Source organism: Rhineura floridana, chromosome 7 (genome assembly GCF_030035675.1).
Source record: "Rhineura floridana isolate rRhiFlo1 chromosome 7, rRhiFlo1.hap2, whole genome shotgun sequence".
NCBI lineage: Eukaryota > Metazoa > Chordata > Lepidosauria > Squamata > Rhineuridae > Rhineura > Rhineura floridana.
The window spans coordinates 49,782,022-49,805,840 of record NC_084486.1 but is presented as its reverse complement, the minus strand read 5'-3'; the positions used below and the strand labels follow the sequence as shown (position 1 = coordinate 49,805,840).

The following is a 23,819-nucleotide window of genomic DNA, read 5'->3' as shown; positions in this document are numbered from 1 at the left end:
ACTCTATGCTTTGATAACTTCCAGAGTGGATTGTTGCAATGCACTCCAAATGGGGATGTCTTTGAAGACAACTCAGAAACTTCTACTGGTCCTAAATGCAGCAGCTAAATTAGTAGCTGGGGTTCCATTTAGAACTCACATAATGCCCTGTTTTAGCTGCATTGGTTGCCAGATAATTTTTGAGGCCAATTCAAGGTGCTCACATTAGTATTTAAAGCCCTGAATGACTTTGATCCCAAATATCTGAAAGACTGCCTCCTTCCCTACAGACTCTCTCAAGTGTTCAGATCACCAGAAGGGGCCCTTCTGGTAGTTCAGCTGCCCTCAGAAGCCCGGGGGGGGCAGGAGAGGACATTTTCTGTTGCAGTCCATGAATTGTGGAACTCTCTCCCCACAGAGGTGCATCTGACAGCTTTATGATACAGTTTGGGCAAATGCTGAAGATGCACCTTTTTACCCTGGCCTTTGGCATCTGAGATATATATTTTTAGGATCCACCCTATTTTTGTGAGGTTTGTGATTTCAAGCTGTTTGAAATTGTTTTTAAGCATGTATTTTACACTGTTGTAACCCACCCTGGGACCTCATAGTAAAGGATGGGTAATAAATTAAAGTAATCATAAGAATAATATGATAGACACTCCCCCAATATGTGTTATATTCTCTTGTGTGCATTACATTGCTGGGTTAAGAATGGAAGTGAAAACTACATGTGCAGCTTCTTCAAGTTAGGAATACTATTACCATTTCTTATTCCTTATACACAGACCCAAAACAGACTTATATTTTTATAGTCTACAATTTACCTCATGCTTTTCAATCACAAATTCATCAAAAATGTTAATATTTATGTTGTCTTTTATTTTAGATAGCCCTGAAAAAGTATAATCATGCCCTGGAGAGCTGAAACAAAGAAATAAATATTTTAAATTAAACAATAACTATTATTCTCTTCTAAAGCAAATACCATTTTGACAATAAAGTAACTGAAACTATGTACTGTGGCTTTGGTTTAAAAATCTGTAAGCAGTTCTGCTTGTTCATGCAGGGGTACCAGTTTACACATACTGCACCCTCGTGCATCACCTGTCAAGTCATTCTGAAGAGGCCCTGCCATGATCAGTTGGGGGGCTACATAATAATGTAAGAAGAGCCCTGCTGGGCCAGCCAAAAACCCATCTAGTCCAGCATCCTGTTCTTACAGTGGCCCACCAGATGTCAATGGGAAGTCCTCAAGGAGGGCCTGAGTGCAATAGCACTCTTGCCACTTGACAGTCCCAGTAACTGGTATCTAGATGCTTACTATCTCTGACAGTGAATAGCCTTATCCTCCATGAGTGTCTGCAGCTAGGAGAGAACTGCTTCCACTCACAAATGTGGATCTTTGCATCAGTTCTAAGCTGGAAAGCCTAAAGCCTGCAATATTTAGTATTCCTCAGGTTTCCCTGTGATCAAATTCAGATTATTCATTTCTAAATTAAAACAAAGGATAAAGGATTGTTATTTTATATCACCCATTTAATGTATGTAAACAATATATACAATTGAAATCAAAGACTTTAAAAAAAGGAACAGACTAATGTAAGTAACATGTGGCCACAGAAAACTTGAAATCTTCCTCAAATGGTTTAAGTACTGCATACATTCTTATTAAAAATGAGATAAGGGGAACTTACACAAAATCAACTTGCAGTTCTTCATTCCAACATGGATGAGAGCCATCCGCAGTGCTAGTTTGATAAACTGTGTTCTGGAAAGTAACTTCTACAAAAGGGTGGACAGTTACCTAAAATAAACAAGTGTAATACATACTTAAATGTAATTATGCTTTTGCCTCATTTTCAAACCTAATATTGTAAGTATTTTCCGTATTATAGAAAGTGGACAGATTTCACCAAAAGCTAATTATTAACCCTCTTTTTTGGATAAAGTGGAAAATTTTAAAAGCAAAAGCAAAGTTATACATGTAATGTGTCAATTGCTTTTCCTTGCAATATAATACATGTGGTGGGCATTGCAAGAGCATACCACAATAAAGTCTAGTTCTCATCCTACCAAAATAGCATTTTTCATCATTTAAAATGATTGCTTCTATATTTTATGTATCTAATGTGTTTTTAAAAATCTTTGTGTCATTTGCTTTTATACTTATCCACTTTCTATTATATGTGGAAGGAATTATAAAAGAAATCTCACATTCTTTAATTTGCCTTTCTTTCAAGAACTTGAAGCTCCTCCTTTTATTGTAACATTATTGTCATAAACCAGGAGTCAGATTCCTCTTCATGTGATGGGGCAGAAGTCTCCGAACCAGAGGGGCAGGAGTGGGGGACCTTTTGCTCTCCAGATGTTGCTGAACTACGTCACATTGGCCACAGCAAGCATGGCCAATGGCAAGGGATGATGGGAGATGTAGTTCAGGAACATCTGGAGGGCCAAAGGTTCCCCACCCCTTCAGAAAAAAGGGGAAGGCATGCAAGGCCAGCCCTGGAAGTGCTGTTACCTGACAGGCCTGTGAGTCCAGTGTTCCTCTGGCCAGAGGATGTAGCACTGCTGTCCTTGGACTCAGAAGACTCCACTGAAGACCCAGTGAGACCAGAGGGTCTCTTGCTCCATCACAGTAGGAAACTACTGAAGAAGGCTGGCCCCCTTTAACCAAAGCAGCACCTTCCAGTACAGATGAGACTAACTATTAGGATGCAGCTGTTGCTGTTGCTATATAGGGTTGAGATTCACTTTGTTCCTTGCTAAAACAACATCAGAGTTCTGTGTCCGTAGACCACAGCCCGAGCTCTGCATTTCACCTGAATTCTTCACTACTTTGTCTTGCCTCCATTTGCCCTGCATCCAGCCTGAACCATACCCTAAACCCAGCCAGAGTTCTGCCTCACCACAGAGCAGGACAGTCATTTTCTTTCTATTACTATTACATCATAGTAAGGGAATTGAAGCCAGAGGATTTGTAAGTAACTGCAGTACTTTTTTGGTACAAAATCATACACACAACGTATTGCAATGTTTTGTAAGGAAATTTTAAAACAAAAGCTTTTACAGCCACTTTACGCTAACAGCAGAACCAAGTGGCAACAGGATTTTCTTTCTGCTGCAAGTGAGCTGCATTGTTTGAATGCTCCTCACTATAAACAAAAACAGACAATGCACAAACCCATAACCCTAGTCTTAGTGTACATGTATGGAGAACATTGTTATGTATTTTACTGTAATATACAGAACAAAGTCTAAACCCTATGCTCCAAAGCCAGTTGAAGCTCTGCCAGCAGAGCCTGGGTGTTGATTCTAGCACAGATTGCTCCCTTCCTCCTCAATGTAATCATCAAGTTCCACCCGCTGAATACTAGCATTCAAATTAGCTGAAATACCCAAGATTCTGAAGCAAAGAATATAGCTGATAAAATATGGCCTTGCTGTTTAATCAAAGCAAACTTTCATACACAAGATGAAACCATGTATAAACATGTGGTAGTCTTTAAACAAGTTCTATACAAAAATAGACATTATATGGAAATCTAATTTAGAGGAGAAAATTAAAATAGTTGTTTCATAATTACCTCACATAAAGGATCAGCTGAACAGGTTGAATTTCCTGACAAAATGCATCTACCTCGGGACATACGATTTGGTAAATAAGATGGTGAATGAGCAACTTCAACCCTTGAGATATTAAACAAGAATGACAAACATATTTCAGCCAGTTTATCTCATGCCCCACAATTTCCTGCTTATATATATGCATATAAGTGGCTGATTGTTAACAGAAATAAAGGCCAGTGGAAACACAACACAGACTGTGCTGGGACCATCAAGGAGCAAGCATTTCCACCTGCCTTTCCCCACCCCTCTGCCTGGGCCTTATCAGGAGGAGCTGCAGGCTGAGTCGTGCTGCTGCAGGGATGAGACTGTGCTGGGAACATCAAGGGGCAAACATTTCCACCTGCCTTGCCCCCCACCCCTGCTCTTAGTGACATTTGTTTGGGGACTGTCCTTTACCAGGAAGATGAATGTTTTTGGTTTGCTGTTCCTGTTTTTTTAGCTTTTCCGTTATTGTTAGTTTTTATTGTTAGTCTCTTAATGTTTTGATGTTTGTATGTTCTGCTTTGTACGTCGCTTAGAGTGGCTGACAATTCAGCCAGATAAGCGACTAATAAGTCAAATAAATAAATAAATAAATAAGTTTTGCAGGAGTGGAGGACAGGAAGAGACCACATTGAAACCTTACTCTTGCAAACAGATGGAAAAACTGCATCTAATCAGAGGAGAAATCTCAGTGGGTAAACAGCCAATTTGCTTTCAGTTCTTTGCTAATCAGGTTTACTCTGAAGGATGCATTCCTTGGCACCATGAAAGGGCCTGGCAATGAGAAGAAGTCTTCTACTCTGAACTGAGACTCTAAGCCAGAGTAGGGTTGCCCAAAGGGAATGACAACAGGAGGCATCACCCATTGGTCTCACTCCCACCCACCCCTAACCTGGTAGGCACTCACACTGTGGTGTGTGTGTTTGTATTACGTTAATATTAGTTTGCCTCTTACAGATCATATTATTATTATTATTATTATTTATTAAATTTCTATACCGCCCCATAGCCGAAGCTCTCTGGGCAGTGCACAACAGTCAAACATCAAATACAATAGGCTACATATAAACAATGTAAAACTTTCTTTAAACTTACTTTAAACTTTAAAATTATCAAATTCACCAGAAAAATCAAGACAGTTGTCAACACATACTAAATGTTAAAATGTTAAATGTTAAAATGTTAAAATGCCTGGGAGAAGAGGAAAGTTTTAACCTGGCGCCTAAAATATAGCAATGTTGGCGCCAGGCGTACCTCATCCGGGAGATTGTTCCATAGTTCAGGGGCCACCACTGAGAAGGCCCTTTTTCTTGTTACCACCCTCTGAGCTTCCCTATGGGTAGGTACCCGGAGGAGGGTCTTCGATGTAGAGCGTAGTGTATGGGTAGGTTCATATCGGGGAAGGCGTTCCACCAGGTATTGTGGACCCACGCCGTGTAAGGCTTTATAGGTTAAAACCAGCACTTTGAACCTGGCCCGGAAACATATAGGCAGCCAGTGCAGGCGGGCCAGAATCGGTGTTATATGATCGGAACGCCTAGTCCCTGTTATCAATCTGGCCGCTGCATTTTGTACAAGCTGCAGCTTCCGGACCGTCTTCAAAGGCAACCCCACGTAGAGCGCATTGCAGTAATCTAACTTCGAGGTTACCAGAGCGTGGACAACCGAAGCGAGGTTCTCTCTGTCCAGATAGGGGCGTAGCTGGGCCACCAGTCGGAGTTGGTAAAAAGCATTCCATATTGTGACTCAAAGTTGTGGTTCATTATTTAATCCAGACATAGCATGTCTTTATTCCAGACATGCAAGCAATAACAGCTAATCGTTTTCTTTGTGCTTTACTGCTTGAGCAAAATTACGAATAATGTGTTTGTTAGGGGAGAATTTCAACAAAATGGTGTAATTCTACTCAAGTCAACAACGCTACACCAATGTAAGTGTTATTGTGATCTGCCCCTACATCAATCATTGTTGTTAAAATATTGTTCAGATTCTCTGAAAGGAAACTGTTTGCCTGCAAGCTACAGCTTGCTATTTAGTAATCCAAGTTACTTGCATAATAATATCTTTAAAAGAAGGCCATGCATTCTTTCAAAAATAATACCTCATTAAAATTAATGTTTGTTATACATTAGGGCCTTGATTTGGCAAAATAATCTGATTAGATTTGGTGGCTATTATGCTAACCATTTACACTTTCACAAGACGCTTCTACATATCTGTAGACTAATATACTATTTCATAGCACAGCTGAATTTCACATAAAAATAGTATAAAATGCTAACAATGTGTTGATGATTAGAGGCTACAGTAAAGCATGTACTGTGTTTTAATAAGCTTACCCTATAATTCTACTTGACAGATGCTCTTGGAGGTCGCTGATTCATAGGGTCGCCATAAGTCGTAGTCGACTTGGAGGCACATAACAACAACATAATTCTACTAGTAATGATACTTCACTTTTTATATTTTCTCATAAATAATTTCCTTCTAAATTAACCATTTACTTTATTCAGTGAAGTAATTTACTTCATTCATGCTTCACTTCATTCAGTGACCTTCAAGCTACCTTTTATAGCTGAAAATGTTTAATAAAATATTTGTAGCAGTTATTCATAGCAGTTATATTTGTTTCAGTTATGTCTTTAACTAGCAGCCTCATATCGAGAGGCATACAGAGCAGACTACAAAATTTCTATACAATTTTCTGTGTATTACACATACAGTGTGGGTATAGACTCAAGACCTTTATAACCAGGGCCAGGGCCAGGCATGACTGGGCCCTTGGGCACCAGCTTGCCCCAGGCGTGCAACTCCTGCCTGTTCCACCTACCTCTCTTGTTTCCTGTTACTGTGTGCACAGTGCACACTGCACACGCAGGGCTGCCATCAATCAAGATGGCAGTGGAGGATTCTCTAAGGGGCTGATGTCCCCACCACCATCTCAGTCGATGGCACCCATGCGCAGTACACTGCGCACACATGCCTGCCATCAACCAAGATGGTGGTAGAAGCATCAGCCCCTTAAAAAAGCCTCCACCGCCATCTTGGCTGATGGAAACCCTGCGCACACATCACGCGCAGCCTCAGAAGACAGGAGAAAGAGGTAGGTGGAGAGAGCGAGAGAGCGAACAGGCAGGCTGCCTGAATGCTCCCTCCTAGCAATCCGCAGCAGGGAGCCTGCCACAGATCACAGAAGAGGAGTGCTACTCCCCCACCCTAACAAGGGGCCCTTCAGGGGCCGCTGTGGGCCACGGAGCCCTAGGCAGTGCCTGACCTGGCCGCCCTTTGGCACTGGCCCTGTTTATAACTTATGAATTCTGTACCTACTTATTTGGTGGTGCCTTTCTTGTAGGAATATTATAAGCTCTCAGTATTCTGATGAGAAGTTTCACATCTCCATCAGAAATAGCCTGCGCTGGAACCTTCCGTCTCTCCTTCCTTTGTGGTTTCAAATGTCTTCTGCGTTCACCTAACTTGAAAATTGTGTTACTCAATTGACTAGAAAAAGAATAAGAAGAAATTTAGATTGGACCTGCATATGCTCCTATAAGACAAGTATAAATCTAATTTAACTCTAGAAATATATATATTAAAACTTAAGTTTTTAGGAATGTAAATATCTTTCAATGCTTTTCTACAGGTTTCTTATAATAAAATGAACTGTAAAATCTATAGACTAGAGGTTTCCAAACTCTATTCCAGTGGTCTTGGCAGAAAAGTTAGTATCTGTACTTGGACCTGCACTAAGCAACAAATCAGGATAGGGTGTAGTCCAATAACTGATCCACAGAAGAGGTGACTGCTTGTCCATCACCAAAAAAGAAGACATGAATTTGCATGCAATTTTCATATGCTGATATGCAAAATTTAAATGAAGAGACTGTTGGTCTTATTTGAGGGGTATATCTATGTGAATGTAAAGATGTTCTTAGGTGGGACTGACGAATGGAGAGCAGAGGCCTTAAAGTTGCCCATCAAGGTTAGCACATGGACAGCAGATAAAACAAACACACAGGGTCATGTAGCCACAGTCTTCTCTATTATGGTGAGATGCATTGTATTTCTCACCTGAATGTAAGATGTCCTCAGGTGAGACTTGAGCTGCCCCTAGTATATGAAGGCAGGAACGTTGGTTGTTTCCGAGGAAGCTTCTGGATCCCTCTGCTTCTGAATAGCTGGTTCCCTCATGGCAAACTAAGAAGAGCCTGCTAGATCAGTCCGATGGTCCATCTAATCCAGCATCAATTTTATAGTGTTTAGTGAAAATGTTGGGATTAGTTCACACTGCAGCTTGAAACACCTCATGCAGTGAAAAAGCTGTTGAAACAGCTGCTGCACTGGTAGAATTGAGCAATGATTTTCATTGGTGGAGGCAAACGTAACAAAGTATAAGCTATAATGATACATGCTTTTACCTACCTCACCAGCATAACACTAGAAACTTTTCTACGAAGGACAGAAACAAATAGGGAACTGGACTTCCAGAATGACTTCATCCTTGAAATGTACACTTTAAGAGCCCTCTATACTTCCAGAAGTATATGCCCATATTTTTTCAGTTTGATGAGCAGGGAATGGACAAAACGTAGGTAAAATCAACTCTTGCTGGTAGTGAAATGAAGTGTTGATCTTCAGAACAAAGGAGGAATCTGTTTGAAGAATGACTATCTCAGTGGAAGACACATCAACGCTTAATCATGGATAAGGCAATCATTTCTGACATCCTCCGAGCCAATGTGATGGCTACTAAAAACCGAGACCTTGAGAGACATCAGGCATAGAAATAGTGATATTAAAGGTTCAGTTGGAGGTCACTGAACAGCAGTTAGCACTTTGTGCTAATCCAGTGTCAGAAACCAATGCTGGGCAAGAGTTTGTCAAGATCATCCTCCTTGTTGTTGTTATGTGCCTTCAGGTCGATTACGACTTATGGCGACCCTATGAATCAGTGACCTCCAAGAGCACCTGTCATGAACCAGACTGTTCAGATCTTGTAAGTTCAGGTCTATGGCTTCCTTTATGGAATCAATCCATCTCTTGTTTGGCCTTCCTCTTTTTCTACTCCCTCCTGTTTTTCCAAGCATTATTGTCTTTTCTAGTCAATCATGTCTTCTCATTACGTGTCCAACAAATGATAACCTCAGTTTCCTCATTTTCGCTTCTAGTGACAGTTCTGGTTTAATTTGTTCTAACACCCAATGATTTGTTTTTTTCGCAATCCATGGTATGTGCAAAGCTCTCCTCCAACACCACATTTCAAATGCGTTGATTTTTCTCTTATCCGCCTTTTTCACTGTCCAACTTTCACATCCATACATAGAGATCTTGAATACAATGGTCTGAATGATCCTGACTTTGGTGTTCAGTGATACATCATTACATTTGAGGACCTGTTCAAGTTCTTTCACAGCTGCCCTACCCAGTCCTAGCCTTCTTCTGATTTCTTGACTATTGTCTCCATTTTGGTTAATGATTGTGCCGAGGTATTGATAATCCTTGACAAGTTCAATGTCCTCATTGTCAACTTTAAAGTTACATAGATCTTCTGTTGTCATTACTTTAGTATTCTTGACGTTCAGCTGTAGTCCTGCTTTTGTGCTTTCCTCTTGAACTTTCATCAGCATTCGTTTCAAATCATTACTGGTTTCTGCTAAGAGTATGGTGTCGTCTGCATATCTTAAATTACTGATGTTTCTCCCTCCAATTTTTCACACCTCCTTCATCTTGGTCCAATCCTGCTTTCTGTATGATATTTTCTGCATACAGATTAAAAAAATAGGGGGATAAAATACACCCCTGTCTCACACCCTTTCCTATAGGGAACCAATCGGTCTCTCCATATTCTGTCCTTACAGTAGCCTCTTGTGCAGAGTATAGGTTGCGCATCAGGACAATCAGATGCTGTGGCACCCCTATTTCTTTTAAAGCATTCCATAGTTTTTTATGATCCACACAGTCAAAGATTTTGCTGTAGTCTATAAAGCACAGGTGATTTTCTTCTGAAATTCTTGGTCCATTCTATTATCCAACGTATGTTTGTGATATGATCTCTGGTACCTCTTCCCTTTCTAAATCCAGCTTGGACGTCTGGCATTTCTCGCTCCATATATGGCAAGAGCCTCTGTTGTAGAATCTTGAGCATTACTTTACGTGCATGGGATATTAATGCAATAGTTTGATAATTACTGCATTCCCTGGGATCCCCTTTCTTTGGAATTGGGATATATATTGAATGCTTCCAGTCTGTGGGCCATTGTTTAGTTTTCCATATTTGTTGACTTTTTTTGTCAAAATTTGGACACATTCAGTCTCAGTAGCTTGTAGCAACTCTATTACTATGCCATCTGTTCCTGGTGATTTGTTTCTTCCAAGAATTTTAAGAGCAGCTTTCACCTCACATTCTAAAATTTCTGGTTCTTCATCATACGGTTTCTCCGTGAATGAATCTGTCATCCTGTCATCTCTTTTATAGAGTTCTTCAGTGTATTGCTTCCATCTTCCTTTTATTTCATCTTGGTCAGTCAGTGTGTTCCCCTGTTGATTATTCTACATCCCTACTCTTGGTTTAAATTTCCCTTTCGTTTCTCTAATCTTTTGGAATAGGGCTCTTGTTCTTCCCTTTTTGTTGTCCTATTCTATTTCTATGCAATAACTATTGTAATCGTTTTCTGTCCCTACGTACTAGACGTATAGTTGAATTTAGGGTTCTGATTGTGTTTCTATCTCCTTTTGCTTTTGCTTTCCTTCTCTCTTTAACCATTTGAAGAGTTTCTTCAATCATCCATTGAGGTCTTTCTCTCTTTTTAACTAGAGGTATTGTCTTTTTGCATTCTTCCCTGATAATGTCCCTGACTTCAGTCCATAGTTCTTCTGGTTCTCTGTCAACTAAGTTTAAAGTTTCCTTATTTGATCTTTATATTCTTCTGGGATGTTATTTAAATTGTATTTTGGCATTATGATTGCTTTGTTGTTCTTTAGCTTTACTTTGATTTTCGATACATTTAGTTCATGATCTGTACTGCAGTCTGCTTCTGGTCTTGTTTTTGCAGAAAGTATGGAACTTCTCCATCTTCTGCCACCAATTATATAATCAATTTGATTTCTGGTGATGTCCACGTATACAGTCGTCTTTTTGGTTGCTCCAAAAATGTGTTGGCAAGAAACGAATCATTGGCTTCATAGAATTCAATAAGTCTTTCTCCTGCTTCATTTCTGTCTCCTAAGCCCCATTTCCCCACAATTCCTAGGTCTTCTCTATTCCCAACTTTTGCATTCCAGTCCCCCATGATTATCATCATATCTTGTTTTGGTGTGTGATCAATTTCCTCCTGTACGTCTGTGTAAAATCTCTCCAATTCTTCTTCTGCGTTTGACGTTGGAGCGTAGACTTGGATGATGGTTATGTTAATAGGTTTCCCATTTAATCTCATTGATATCACTCGCTCAGACCTTGCGTTGTAGCTCCTAATTGCTTTTGCTACATCACTTCTCACTATTAAAGCAACCCCATTTCTTCTTGATTTCTCATTTCCTGCATAAAATATTTTGTAGTTGCCTGATTGGAAATGTCCCATTCCTGTCCATTTTAATTCACTCACACCAAGTATTGTAATGTCGATACGCTCCATTTCTTGCTTGACAATTTCTAACTTTCCCTGGTTCATGCTTCTCACATTCCATGTTCCTATTGTGTGCGTCTTACAACTCCGGACTCTCCTTTCGCATCTGTGTGCATCAGCCTCTGGGCTTCCTTTCTGTATGATATGTTCAATGAATCAGAATATGGAGGTAAGCCTCTGATAGACTGATGGCAGCAGGTAATATAGACACTGAAGAGACTCCTTGATGGAAGCCAGGGTCTCCATCCAGAACTTGTGGTTAACAATGAACTGGTTCAGATATTTCAGATTCAGTACTGTCTGGTAAGAATAATCTCTCTTGGGCACTGTGAAGAATATTGAATAAACTCCCAGAGAAGGACTCTCCTGCTGGTACCAGTTCAATGGCTGCAATGGCCAGAACATATTGTATTGCCTCCTGAATTATCTCCCTCTTCCCCAACTTGGATGACAATGGAGAAAACAGAAACCAGGGAAGAAACTGGGACCTTAATGCCAAACGTAAACCCTGTCTGATGTTTCAAGAACCCAGCAGTCCAAGATGATGTGCTGTCATCTGTCAGAAAACTCTAGCAGATAATCACCTGCTGGGGAAATTGTGGCATCTGAACTGCAGCTTTGATCCCTTGGTTTGAGAAGTGGCACCAAAGCAGTTTGCTGGGTGTGGCAGGCTCTTGCTGAGAGGTGTTGATGGTTCCATGAGATACAGAAGGTAAGAAAATTCCACCTGCAGTTGGCAGTTCTGTTGAAATAAAAGGTTTGGTAAAGATGGAATGGGTGATGAAAGAAACAGTACTCTTCTTTATGTCAAAGGCATAAACTTTTTTGTCTTTAGATTCCATGAGGATGTCCTTTAATGTCACATCCCAAACAACTTGCCCCCACATAGCGTTCAGTAGATAATCCTGAGAGGTAGGATCTGCTTCTCAGTAACACAGCCAGAGCATTCTCTTTGTCAATACACTCACAGCCACTATGTGAGCTGAAACCTGGACAGCATTCATAGTCTGGCAGCTGCCACAAAGACAGCTGCACTAGATACCTTCAAAAGTGAATTCTGCATTCTAGCAGGATTTGGTGTGGCTCATCCAGTATGTCACCAAACTATAAAAGAAGGGAGAGCCTTGCAAAAACAGAAGCTGAAGAAGTAAGCTGGCCACAGGGGCATCAATAATGGGCAGCTTCAACTGGTCCCATTTGGGCCTGATCCAGTACATAAAACCTGTTTGCAAAACAGACATTTTTATATTGCAGTGGGGTCTCCCACTTTGACTTTATTAAGCAGTAAATACAGACATGGGCTGTGAAACAGGAACCAGAGAACTCTTTTGTTAGATGAACCAGCAAGGCTTCCTGAATCTGCTGTAAAATTTCAGAGCTAACATGAAGCTGAAGAGGATTAGCTTGTCTAAAAGGGGCACATTGAACATTCGGAGCATTAAGTGCAATAGGATTCAGCTGCCTTGAATCCTCAAATCTGAGGAATTCTCCTGAAGGTGACTTTGTTCTGAATAAGGTCCCCAGCCCCAATTATCTTCAGATTAGGCCTCTTCAGCCTTCAGTGGTGTCAGAAGTGATCATGAAATGCTTTCCAGCACCATCTGGGTTCCTGCATTGTCAGCACCCCTCCTTTGATAATTTGAGAAAACTCACTGTTTGCCATTGTTCTTTCCACACCAATGCTCTTGTCTGGCTCTCTTTGTGTCATGGTACTACTCACTCCCAACTGGCGGCCACTGCCACACAGGGACGCGAAAGTCTCATATCCACCCACTGATTGAAGCCTTTGAAGCACTGGGCCCACTCCTCCCTTTAAGGATTGAAGACAAAATTTAGAGAGAGAAAACTAGAAGCGCACACCAAGGGAACTGAAGGTAAATGAATGGAAAGGGCTGAGAGGAATATTGAGGGGAAAATAAGGCACAAACTTGCAGCCCAACACCAAAACCACTACCAAAGACAAGGACAATGAATGGAGTAACACAGACCAAGAGCAAAATGCATACGCACAAACAAACTACAAGCCTGAGCACAAGTAGAAAGACAGAGAGCACTCTCTAATGTGTGCTTCAAGAGAAGGTAGGGATGAACAGGCTAATTCAGAATGAGAGAGATCCAGAAGCTTTCTCTGAATCAACCAGTGTTCTTGCCTTCAAACACTAGGGGGAGCTCAGGTTTCACCTGAGGACATCTTACACAATGCATTTCACCATAATGGAGAACGCTACCACTGTTCTGTCTGCTGTCCAGGTGCTGACTGTTAATGGGCAACTTCAAGTCCTCTGCTTTCCCTTCTTATGGTTCTTTATCTTTAAACTGGACTTAGAAATTAAACATTCACTGTGGATAGGAGGGCCATATGTCCTATCTTATTCACAGAGTTCTATTTGAAGGATTGAACATTTTTAATTTTATTTCTTAATTCTGCTTACAAAAACCCCCTCAAATAATTGCATACTTAATATATCCATAAGAACCATTTCATCAGTATTCTTTTGATTCCAGAACAAAATTAATGGTGTCTGAGTTCTTCCTCCCATAACTGTTTTGTAATTGTTAATTTTATTAAATACCATAATGACCTAGGTCTTCCTCAGGCAATAGTCAATTGTCAGAGCCTTAGTGCTTCTCCAAGTTTTTTTGCAATCATAATCTGAGAAGCTATTAACATAAGGGATACCAAAATATTTATGTTCCTCTTAACCTGATGTTTCATATGTCCCTGCAAGTATTACAACTGGGGCCATTTGAAGGTCATGTTCCATTATCTCTCTGATAATATTAATTTGTTTCCAGTATTTCTTAATTAGTGAGAGCCAGTGTGGTGTAGTGGTTAAGGTGTTGGACTAGGACCTGGGAGACCAGGGTTCAAATCCCCACATAGCCATGAAGCTCACTGGGTGACCTTGGGCCAGCCACTGCCTCTCAGCCTCATGAAAACCCTATTCATAGTCGGAATCGACTTGAAGGCAGTACATCATGGTCATCATCATTTCTTAATTATGTACCATTCCTACCAATGAATGTTCAGTTTCTTTAACTAGTCTCTGGCTATACACTCTTGGGCTAGGAATTCTCTTGGGCACATCATTCCCTTGGTTGAGGAGCTAAACTAGATTAGTACAGTGTGAGGGCAGAAGGCTGCTGCTGCTGCCTCTCCCGCTGTCTTTTCTAGACACTGGGGTGGGGGGACGACAGTCTTTCAGAATCTCTTTCAACAACTCCACTCAGAATCTCTCCCCCAATCTCCTTAGACCAGAGGTAGGGAACCTCAGGTCTGGGAGCCAAATGCAGACGTCCTGGCCCTTGAGACTCTCTCCAGGCCACACCACTCACCAGCTCTACTTAATGCCCTCCTTGATTGTTTTTGTCTGGGTGGAATGTATCTTAGAACTGTGATAATGCCCCTTGATTGCTTGGATGGAGGATAAAGAGAGGTGTGTGTAGAAACTAACCTACGATACAAGGTAAAATTCACATCTGTTGCACTGCCCACTTTTGCCTCTGACCCCGCCCACCACTGGCATGTGGCCCCTAGAAGGTTGCTCAGATGGGAGTGCAGCCCTTCATCTGAGGAAGGTTGCCCACCCCTGCCTCAGACCAAATCCTTCAATCCTCTACAGCGCTCCTAAGAACCAAAAGGACAGTGCTTCTACACTGGCTTACAGTAGGACAGTAAACTCTCCAAAATGGATTTGTAGTTGAAAAACAAAAACAACAAACACATCCAGTAATCAACATGAAGTCCAAAATTAATCATGAGACCACAGCAAGTGAGCATACATCTTCAAGTGCAGGACTGTGTTAGCACATCTAATGCATTAGAAAGGCAAGACTATGATTTTAAAAAAGTTTGAGAACCACTGTTGTATTAAGTAATCCTTATCTAAAAACTTCAAACCTCAGATCAATTTAAAGAAAAACCTTTAAATTGTAACCCTTTACATAATGATTAATTATATACCTCATAGATATAATTTCTTCATAATCATTCACAATATCTGATAAATTAAACTTGTGTCTAATGGTCACAATTCGCTTTGTAGCTTGTTTTCTCATCTGTATATATATATAAAAAAGATGTTCAGTGAAGGCAATTTGAAAGTAAGCTATCATAGATTTGGCTAGATAGACAAACTTTCTTCATAGCATAGTTTCTAATGTATTACTTCATATTCATTACTCACCCTTCCTCCTGAAAGGGACCCAACCTTTTAAAAAGAAAATACTGTAACACATTGCAGACAGCAGTTAAAACCAGCAGTGCAAAAACTTCACAAAATTATTAGCCAAAAACCTAAATAAAAAGGTTTTTACATGTTTTCTGAAAGCAGGATAAGAGTGAGATTACCAAATTTCCATTGGGAGGGAGTTCCATAGCTGGAATTTATTTTTATGCATTGAAAATGGCCATAAGTAACACCACAGATCAGTAAACGAACATTTTCCAGTGCAGACATTACTCAAAGCAACTTATTCTGCTGGTCAAAACTTCTATCGTAAGTCCCAAAAAAAGAGAAGGAGCTTGCTTCTGAGCTGTGCTCCTGCACATGATGGAAATGGAGACCCATTCATTTAAGGTGTAGGGAACCTTTAGCCATCCAGATGTTACTGAACTGCAACTCCCATTGGTCATGCTTGCTAGGGCTGATGTAGTTCAGCAACATCTAGAAGGCCAGAGGTTCTCCACCCCTTTTGTAGGGCCATGTCAGTCCCAATCACAAGGAAGGCTGTGTGTGTTTAAGGTTAAAGGAGCTGAACCTCCCCCCACTCCAATAGCTTATCTTCCCACAATCCATTACACAACACACACAAACATTCCTTGGCTGTATTACCAGGAGGGAGTCCAGCTAGGGGAGAGAATGCAGAAAAGTGAACTGTATGGAATATTTACAGTACCTCTACTCACCCATTTAGCTCTTAAAACTGGGCTGTACAATCCTTGTTTTGTACTTCATTGAAATAATATCTAGCTGTATTTCCAGCATAGTAGGTAATTTTATAGGCATTTATTTTCCAATATTAAATTTATGAAATACATCATACCATCCTAACAAAAGTGGCCGAACTATTCCTTTGTGCAGAAATAGGATCCACATCTGTCATCAACATGTCATTTTCTAATTGACTTCCATATTCCTGAAATAAGAATTAGTTTATTTTCATGAAAAATTAATTTATTAATTGTAAGCATTAATCTTCACTGGACTGTTCAGTCAGCTAAATACAATTTTAGTTGCTAAAATTATGTTCTACCTTTTCATGAGATATGGAGAACTCTAACTCTTAAGCATTTTGTCCCTCAGATTTAGAACACTAAGTATTTTCTTATATGAATTAATTTATATCCTTGTTTTCCTATATAAACCGTATCTTTTAAGCATTTCCTTATTTTGCCGATAAGTCATTCAAGAATCTGGTCTGGGTGGCACCCGTAAATTATACTGCCAATATCTAACCTTGGAACTCAGCAAAAAGCAAAGGAAGCCATGTCAGCCTATAAGAAATTCCAAAATCCATGGTTGGGCAAAACCTTTCTTAGGGCTAAGCAAAATGCTGCAAAACCATGAGCAAGCTTTTGAGTTCTCCAGAACTCTTAATCACACTGGATGGGATAGTATATGTAAAGGTCTCTGAACATTTGAAATGTGTCTCGACTGTTTTGTACTACACCTAAACCACAGCTACTAGTGAGTGAACTGAGCTTTATAATTACAGTAGGGCCCTGCTTCCCGGTGCTCTGCTTCCCAGCATTCCGCTAATGCGGCGGCTTTCATCCCCTCTTTTAAAGCCACTTTTGCGGCATTTTGCAGCATTTTTGTGTCATTTTTGCGCAACGCGCTCCATTAAAGTCAATGGGGTTCCGCTTTACGGCGATTTCCGCTTTACGGCGGGGGTCCGGAATGGAACCCGTCATATAAGCGGAACCCTACTGTAAATGGTAATTCAAATACATGGTGGCAGCAGGAAAAAGGGTTGAATGATAAATAAGTAAATATCAACATAGGTTTAAAGAGTATCTTCCACAACTGGTGGCAGTGTTGGAGAGGATAACAACAGAGAAGGAATCCTCCTTTTTTAAAAATAGAGGATGAATTCTCCACAAACAGCCAAAGCAATTATTTTCTAAAAAACAGGACACAGTAAGCCAAACTATGGCTTATTAAGACCACGTGAATGTGCTGGCTCCCAAAGAAGATCTCATAGCTGTTTTTGTCCTCCCCATTCTTTTTTCCCAGTACAGTGAGTAAGCCAATGTTTGTTGTTCGAAACAGAACTCATGATCAAACTCTCTCCTGACTAACAATGAGCTGTAAAGAACAAATCTTGGCTACAGCTTGTATTTAGCAAGAACGACCATGAGTCCCAGCCTGGACAACACACTAAACCAAACCTTGGCTTAGCTCAGTGCAGAATGGTAGTAAAAAGGACTGGGGAGGCACAAAGTGGCTGTGAGCTTCTATTTCGGAGCCCACATGATTGCACTGTCTTTGTAAGCCAGTTTAGCCTACTGTGTCAAAATGAATCAGGCCAATATTAATTAAAATGGTCAGATACCTACAATTTTAACCAACCAAAATATTCCTGCACTCTCATAACTAACACAATATGCAAAGGGATTAAACATGTGCTTACTATCCTTGCCAGCACACTTGTCATTCTCATGCACAGATAAAATACAAACAGTTCAAAGTTCAAAGGAAGACAGCAACATAAACCTCTGAATTACAATCCATAAAGAGGTTAAATGCTCCCACTTGTCGAATGAATTGGGACAAATGTTTTCTTATCACACCAGGTGTATTATTTGGCTTTCCAATGCCAGGGTATTTGTGTTAAAATCTGTTTTGTGAATTACCAGTTAATTGCATAATTATCATCATCTCTGTAGTTTCTGCATTTCATTTTCCTCTGTTGCCCTGTATGCAACCCTGTTGATTCTCCTTGATCCCTCAGTAGCTTTCAGTACCATCAACCATGGTATTCTTCTGGAGTGGCCATCTGAGTTGGGAGTGGGTGCTTTTGCTTTACAGTGGTTCCGGTCCTACTTGGAGGGCTGTCCCCAGAGGAAGATGCTTGGGGGATGCTGTTCTGTCCCATGGACCTTCCAATATGGGGTACCACAGGGGCTGCTTTTATCCCTTATGCTGTTTAACATCTACTTGAAAACACTGAGTAGGGGCCATCCGGGGGTCTGGAGTGCATTGTCATCAATATGCAGGTGCACAACTCTATTTCTCCTTCACATCAGCAGGTGTGGCAGTGGATGTGTTAGACCAGTGTCTGGCCTTGGTGATGTACTGGATGACAGCCAATAAACTGAAGCTCAATCCACATAAGATTGAGGCACTGCTAGCGGGTGGTTCCTTTGACTGGATAGGTGCAGTTCAACCTGTTCTGGATGGGGTTGCACACACCCCAAAGGAGCAGGTGCACAGTTTGGGAGTACTTCTGGGTCCATTACTGTCACTAGAGGCACAAGTGGCACAAAATGCCTTCCATCAGCTTTGGCTGGTGGCAGAGATAGACAGAGATAGCCTAGCTTCTGTTGTCTATGCTCTGTAACCTCTAGGTAAGATTGCTGCAATGCATTATACATGGTGCTGCCTTTGAAGACAGTTCAGAAACTGCAGCTAGTGCTGAATTCAGAAGTCAGTTTGTTGACTGGAAGTAGGGTGTTTGATCATGTAACCACCAATTCTGCCCCAGCTTCATTGGCTGCCAATTTCCAGGCTCAATTCAAAGTGCTAGTTTGACCTATAAAGAGTTACATGGCTCAGGAACCCAATACCTTTGGGACTGCCTCTCTCCACATGAATCTACCTGGAGCCTGCATTCATCATCTGAGACCGTGCTTTGTGTACCCCCTCCAAGGGAGGTGTGGAGGGTGCCAACACAAAATGGGGGCCTTTTCAGTCATGGTTCCCAACTGTGGAATGCTCTTCCCAGCCTGGCACCATTGCTATCAATCTTTAGGTGCCAGGTGAAGACATTATTCACCTAGGCATTTTGCTCTTAATTGGTGTTCATAGTTTAGTTGGGTAGAGTAGGATGTGTCCTTTTTATGTTATTGTAGGATGAGCACTTTTTGTTAATGTTATTTTATTTTTTGATGTATTTTAAATTTTGGTATTGGATGCTTTTTTAAAAATTGTAAGTCACTCTGAGACAAAAACATTTTTGTGGTGACAAATAAATGTAATCAATAATAAAAATATTATATACCCGTAATTCAGAATAACATTTCATGCATTTGATGAGTCGACTATAGTCCATGAAAGATTATTATGTCATAATAAATTTGTTAGTCTTTAAGGTGCCACAAGGCTCTGTCAGTTTTGCTGTAACAGACCAACATGGCTACCCCTCTAGAGATTGTTCCAACCCTCTGTGATAGCACAGGACTTCAGAGCCAGTATGGTGTAATGTTTGGACTTAGGACTGGGAAGACCCAGGTTGAAATTCCCACTCAGCCAGTAAAGTCACAGGATGTCCTTGGGCCAGTTATTTTCTGTCATCCTAAGCTAATCACAGGATTGTTGTGAGGATAAAAGGGGGCAAGTATGATGGGCTGTATTCAACATATTGCTAAGCAGATTCTTAATGTGCAAGGATTTCTTTTTGTGCAATGAAATTATCTCTACCTCTCCTCCCCCTGTGCACCCCCTAAATTTGTTCTGGTGTCTCCCCGGTCCCTCCAGAGCAGATTTGGGGACAGCATGGAACCTGCACAGGGGAAGGAATCCCTTTGCACCTGCACACATTTTATTTATTATTTTACTTATTTATTTATTTAATTTTGTATGCCACCCTTCCTCCCAGCAGGAGCCCAGGGCAGCAAACAAGGCACTTAAAAAACACTTTAAAACATCATAAAAACAAATCTTAAAACACATTAAGACAAAACAGTGTTAAAAACATTTCAAAAAAACTTTTTAAAAGGGTTAAAAACAATTATTAAAAAAACATTAAGCAATTCTGACATAGACACAGACTGGGATAACTCTCAACTTAAAAGGCTTGTTGAAAAAGAAAAGTCTTCAAAAGGCGCCGAAAAGATTGCAGAGATGGCGCCTGCCTAATATTCAAAGGTGAAAATTGGGCTGTCTAATGGCCTGGGAGAATGTGCTGCAGTACACTTCTCCCAAAGTTTGCCTCAACTGAGGCACAGATACCTATCTTATAATGTTTGATTAACATGTTGGGGCTAGCCCATGTAGCTGCCTACATACTTCATGAACAGGTGCATTAGGGGAAAAAGCTGCTGAAGTAGCTGCCGCCCTGGTGAAATGCACCAAAATCTTAGATGGAGGAGTGAAATTTGAGGAAGAATAGGCCTACATTATGCAAGTCTTAATCTACCTTGACAAAGTGGTGGATATTCTTTCCCCAAAGAAAAGTGGTGAAAGGAAACAAAAGTTTGGTGAAATGGCTTTGTTCTTTATCTGTAAACCTTTAGAGCCCTATGCACATCTAAAGAGTGCCAAGCTTTTTCAGTCAGATGGACAGGTGAAGGACAAAAAGAAGGTAGGATGAGGATCTCCTGACAGTGAAGGGAAGATAATATCTTAGGTCAGAAAGAAGGGTTAGTAAGGAGGATATCTCTGTCTGAGTTGAAGATACAACATTGTTTGTCCACAAATAGAGCACTGAGTTCTAAAAACCACCTCACAGAAGTGATCACAACTAGGAACAATACTTTGAATTAAAGGAAATTAAGTGATACAGAGTTCAGAGACTCAAAGTGAGGCTTCTGGAGAGCAGTCAAGACCTTGGGCAAATCCCAGATAGGGAAGCAATGCTGAGTAGAAGGTGCAGACACAGTGGCTCCTTACAGGAACCACTTCAGGAATGGGTGAGATACCAAGGGCTACTCCAAAGATTTGGAAAGTATAGAGAAGAGAGCTGAGGCCTATTGCCTGAGAGTGTTGGGTCTGAGGCCTATAGTCAGCCCATGCTAAAGGAAAGATAACACCTCATTAACGCTTGCTTTCCTGGGAGTCAAGTGTTTCTTAGAGGCAGAAGAGAGACAGAATCGTTAGACCTAGGATTAGACATGAGATCATTAGACCTGGGATTCCTGCAAGCTTCATGAGATCCACTGATGGAGAGAATAGGAAAAAACAGAGCTAGGCGAATCTTGGGCGCTCATTCACATGACAGAGATATCATCCTTGTCTCCATGTCTATCATAGCCCCTAGGTGCAGGATTTGACAAGACAGACATAATTGTCTCCTAGTTGATCAGAAACCCATGATCCTTGAGACATACCAACATGACATGAAGGTCCTCCCAGGCCTTTGGAAGAAAAGGAGACTGGAACAGGTGTGAATCCCTTGCAGACAGAGGGGCACCACCAGAGTGAACACAATTTCTTGAATACCAGGAGGGCCAATGACAGACTGAAGGGCATGGCCTTGTATTGGAAGTGGAAGCTGCTGACTACAAACTTCAGATGTTTGTGGGGGTGAAAAATAGGAATGTATAAATAGGCTTTCTTGCAATTGATTGATGAGAGGAAGCCCCCCCCCCAATCTCATGGTCTCCTTGATGGACAGAAGGGTTTCCAAGATACTGATTTCACTCATTCAAATATTTCAAGTCTCGTACCACGCAGAAAGAACCATCTTTCTTGGACAAGGTGAAGAAGATGGAACAGATGCCTGAGAACATCTTACCAGAAGGGACCTGTTCTATGGTGGAGATCTGCAGTAGATGCTGAATGGTATCCTGATCCCTGGCTCTCTTGTCCAGATTGGAGGAAAGAGGGGATGGAAGGAACCGGGGGGGGGAGGCAAATTCTAACCACAGGCCTTGCCTCAGAGCTGCAACACCCATTTCTCCGAGATGATGTCTTGCCACCTGTCTGAGAAGAGTTGCAGGCAGCCTCTGCCTGGAGGGGTGATAACATCAGAACTGGCATTTGTTGCCTCCTGACTGAGTGCCTGATCCATAGTGTGTGAGTACTGCTGCTGGTGTCTGGTGTTAGAATGCTGTCTATTCCAGGAGGGGCGAGTGGTCCAAACACCTCATCCTCTTCCGGCTGGTCTGGAGGGACAAAAGTACAGGTTGACCAGTAGGATTGCTTATCCTGTGTCTTTTTAGAAGAAGACAACTCTTTAAAAAATCTTTGGATTTCACCAAAGCATCTGCCAAGGCTGCCTCACCCAAGAGCTTGCCACCGATGTAAGACCGAGAAGCCAGATTGCAACAAGCCATGGCATCCACCTCCCAAAGGCACAACCAAAGGATTCTTTTCATGAATATTCCTGCTGCCAGTGACCGAGCAGAAAACTGTGCTGCATCCATGGAAGAATTGGCCATGAAGGCTACAGCGTGGGAAATTTTCAAGACAGACTTGTAAACTCTAGCAGGATCTTGATGGGGATCATCCAACAGGTCCTCTAGCTAGAGCAAAGAGGCCCATGTGAAGACTGAACCTGAAGCAGCCACCCACACTGACCAAGCACTAGCTTAATGAATTCGCCACAAACCCAGGTTCATCTTATGTTCCATGGTGTCCTTAAGGTATGAAACCGAGTCTTTTGAATGGAGTACAGGGTTCACCAATTCCACAATGGATGTGTCAATAAGGGAAAGTTTCAATTGATTGTTCAGAAATTGATCTAGGACACAATACTTAGTAGGTACAGATTTTTGGATTGCAAAGGAGCATCAAATTCAAATTTGATGACTTTTGGTAGCACTGAGAGAAGCTTCACTACTCTAGAGCCTGGTCTAGGATCAGGACATAACTGCTGCCACTATGGATGAGGAGGGAGCTGGGGATTCCTCAGGAGTGTTCAGATCCAATGCCACCATCACCTTGCACAGCAAGATAAGGTAGTAAGAATCTTAGAAAAGGCAGATTGAAGGAACATCTTCAGATTCTGACTCACCACTCCATTCCCCCTCATCTAAAATGATCAATTCAGATTCAGGATCCTCTGCCCTGTCTGGAGGATCACTTCTCGGCAGGTTGGAGTGCAAACATTTCATCTGTTCCCTATGTACATCAGGGGGTTAGGTGGAGCAGATTCATAGGAGCATGGGCACCAGCTGGGAAGTGGAGGAAGCACCCTGCTGGCATGAGGCATGAAACTGGCTTGACATTGAACATAAGAACATAAGAAGAGCCTGCTGGATCAGGCCAGTGGCCCATCTAGTCCAGCATCCTGTTCTCACAGTGGCCAACCAGGTGCCTGGGGGAAGCCCGCAAGCAGGACCCGAGTGCAAGAACACTCTCCCCTCCTGAGGCTTCCGGCAACTGGTTTTCAGAAGCATGCTGCCTCTGACTAGGGTGGCAGAGCACAGCCATCATGGCTAGTAGCCATTGATAGCCCTGTCTCCATGAATTTGTCTAATCTTCTTTGAAAGCTATCCAAGCTGGTGGCCATTACTGCATCTTGTGGGAGCAAATTCCATAGTTTAACTATGCGCTGAGTAAAGAAGTACTTCCTTTTGTCTGTCCTGAATCTTCCAACATTCAGCTTCTTTGAATGTCCACAAATTCTAGTATTATGAGAGAGGGAGAAGAACTTTTCTCTATCCACTTTCTCAATGCCATGCATAATTTTATACACTTCTATCATGTCTCCTCTGAC

At 41.4% G+C, this 23,819-nt stretch overlaps 1 protein-coding gene across 10 annotated transcripts in view; it reads right to left on the bottom strand.

The window, feature by feature from the left end:
- CC2D2B (coiled-coil and C2 domain containing 2B) overlaps positions 1-23,819 on the bottom strand; it is a 156,351-nt gene that overhangs the window by 44,792 nt on the left and 87,740 nt on the right. For 9 of the 10 annotated variants that reach the window (XM_061635554.1, XM_061635556.1, XM_061635561.1 and 6 more), the window contains 6 exons: positions 16,260-16,352; positions 15,178-15,272; positions 6,922-7,092; positions 3,570-3,672; positions 1,677-1,786; positions 807-903 (listed from right to left, as the gene is read on the bottom strand). In XM_061635554.1, coding sequence (XP_061491538.1) covers positions 807-903; positions 1,677-1,786; positions 3,570-3,672; positions 6,922-7,092; positions 15,178-15,272; positions 16,260-16,352 — 669 coding nt within the window. The remainder of the gene's footprint in view (positions 1-806; positions 904-1,676; positions 1,787-3,569; positions 3,673-6,921; positions 7,093-15,177; positions 15,273-16,259; positions 16,353-23,819) is intronic. The other variant, XM_061635564.1, reaches the window with a different exon arrangement.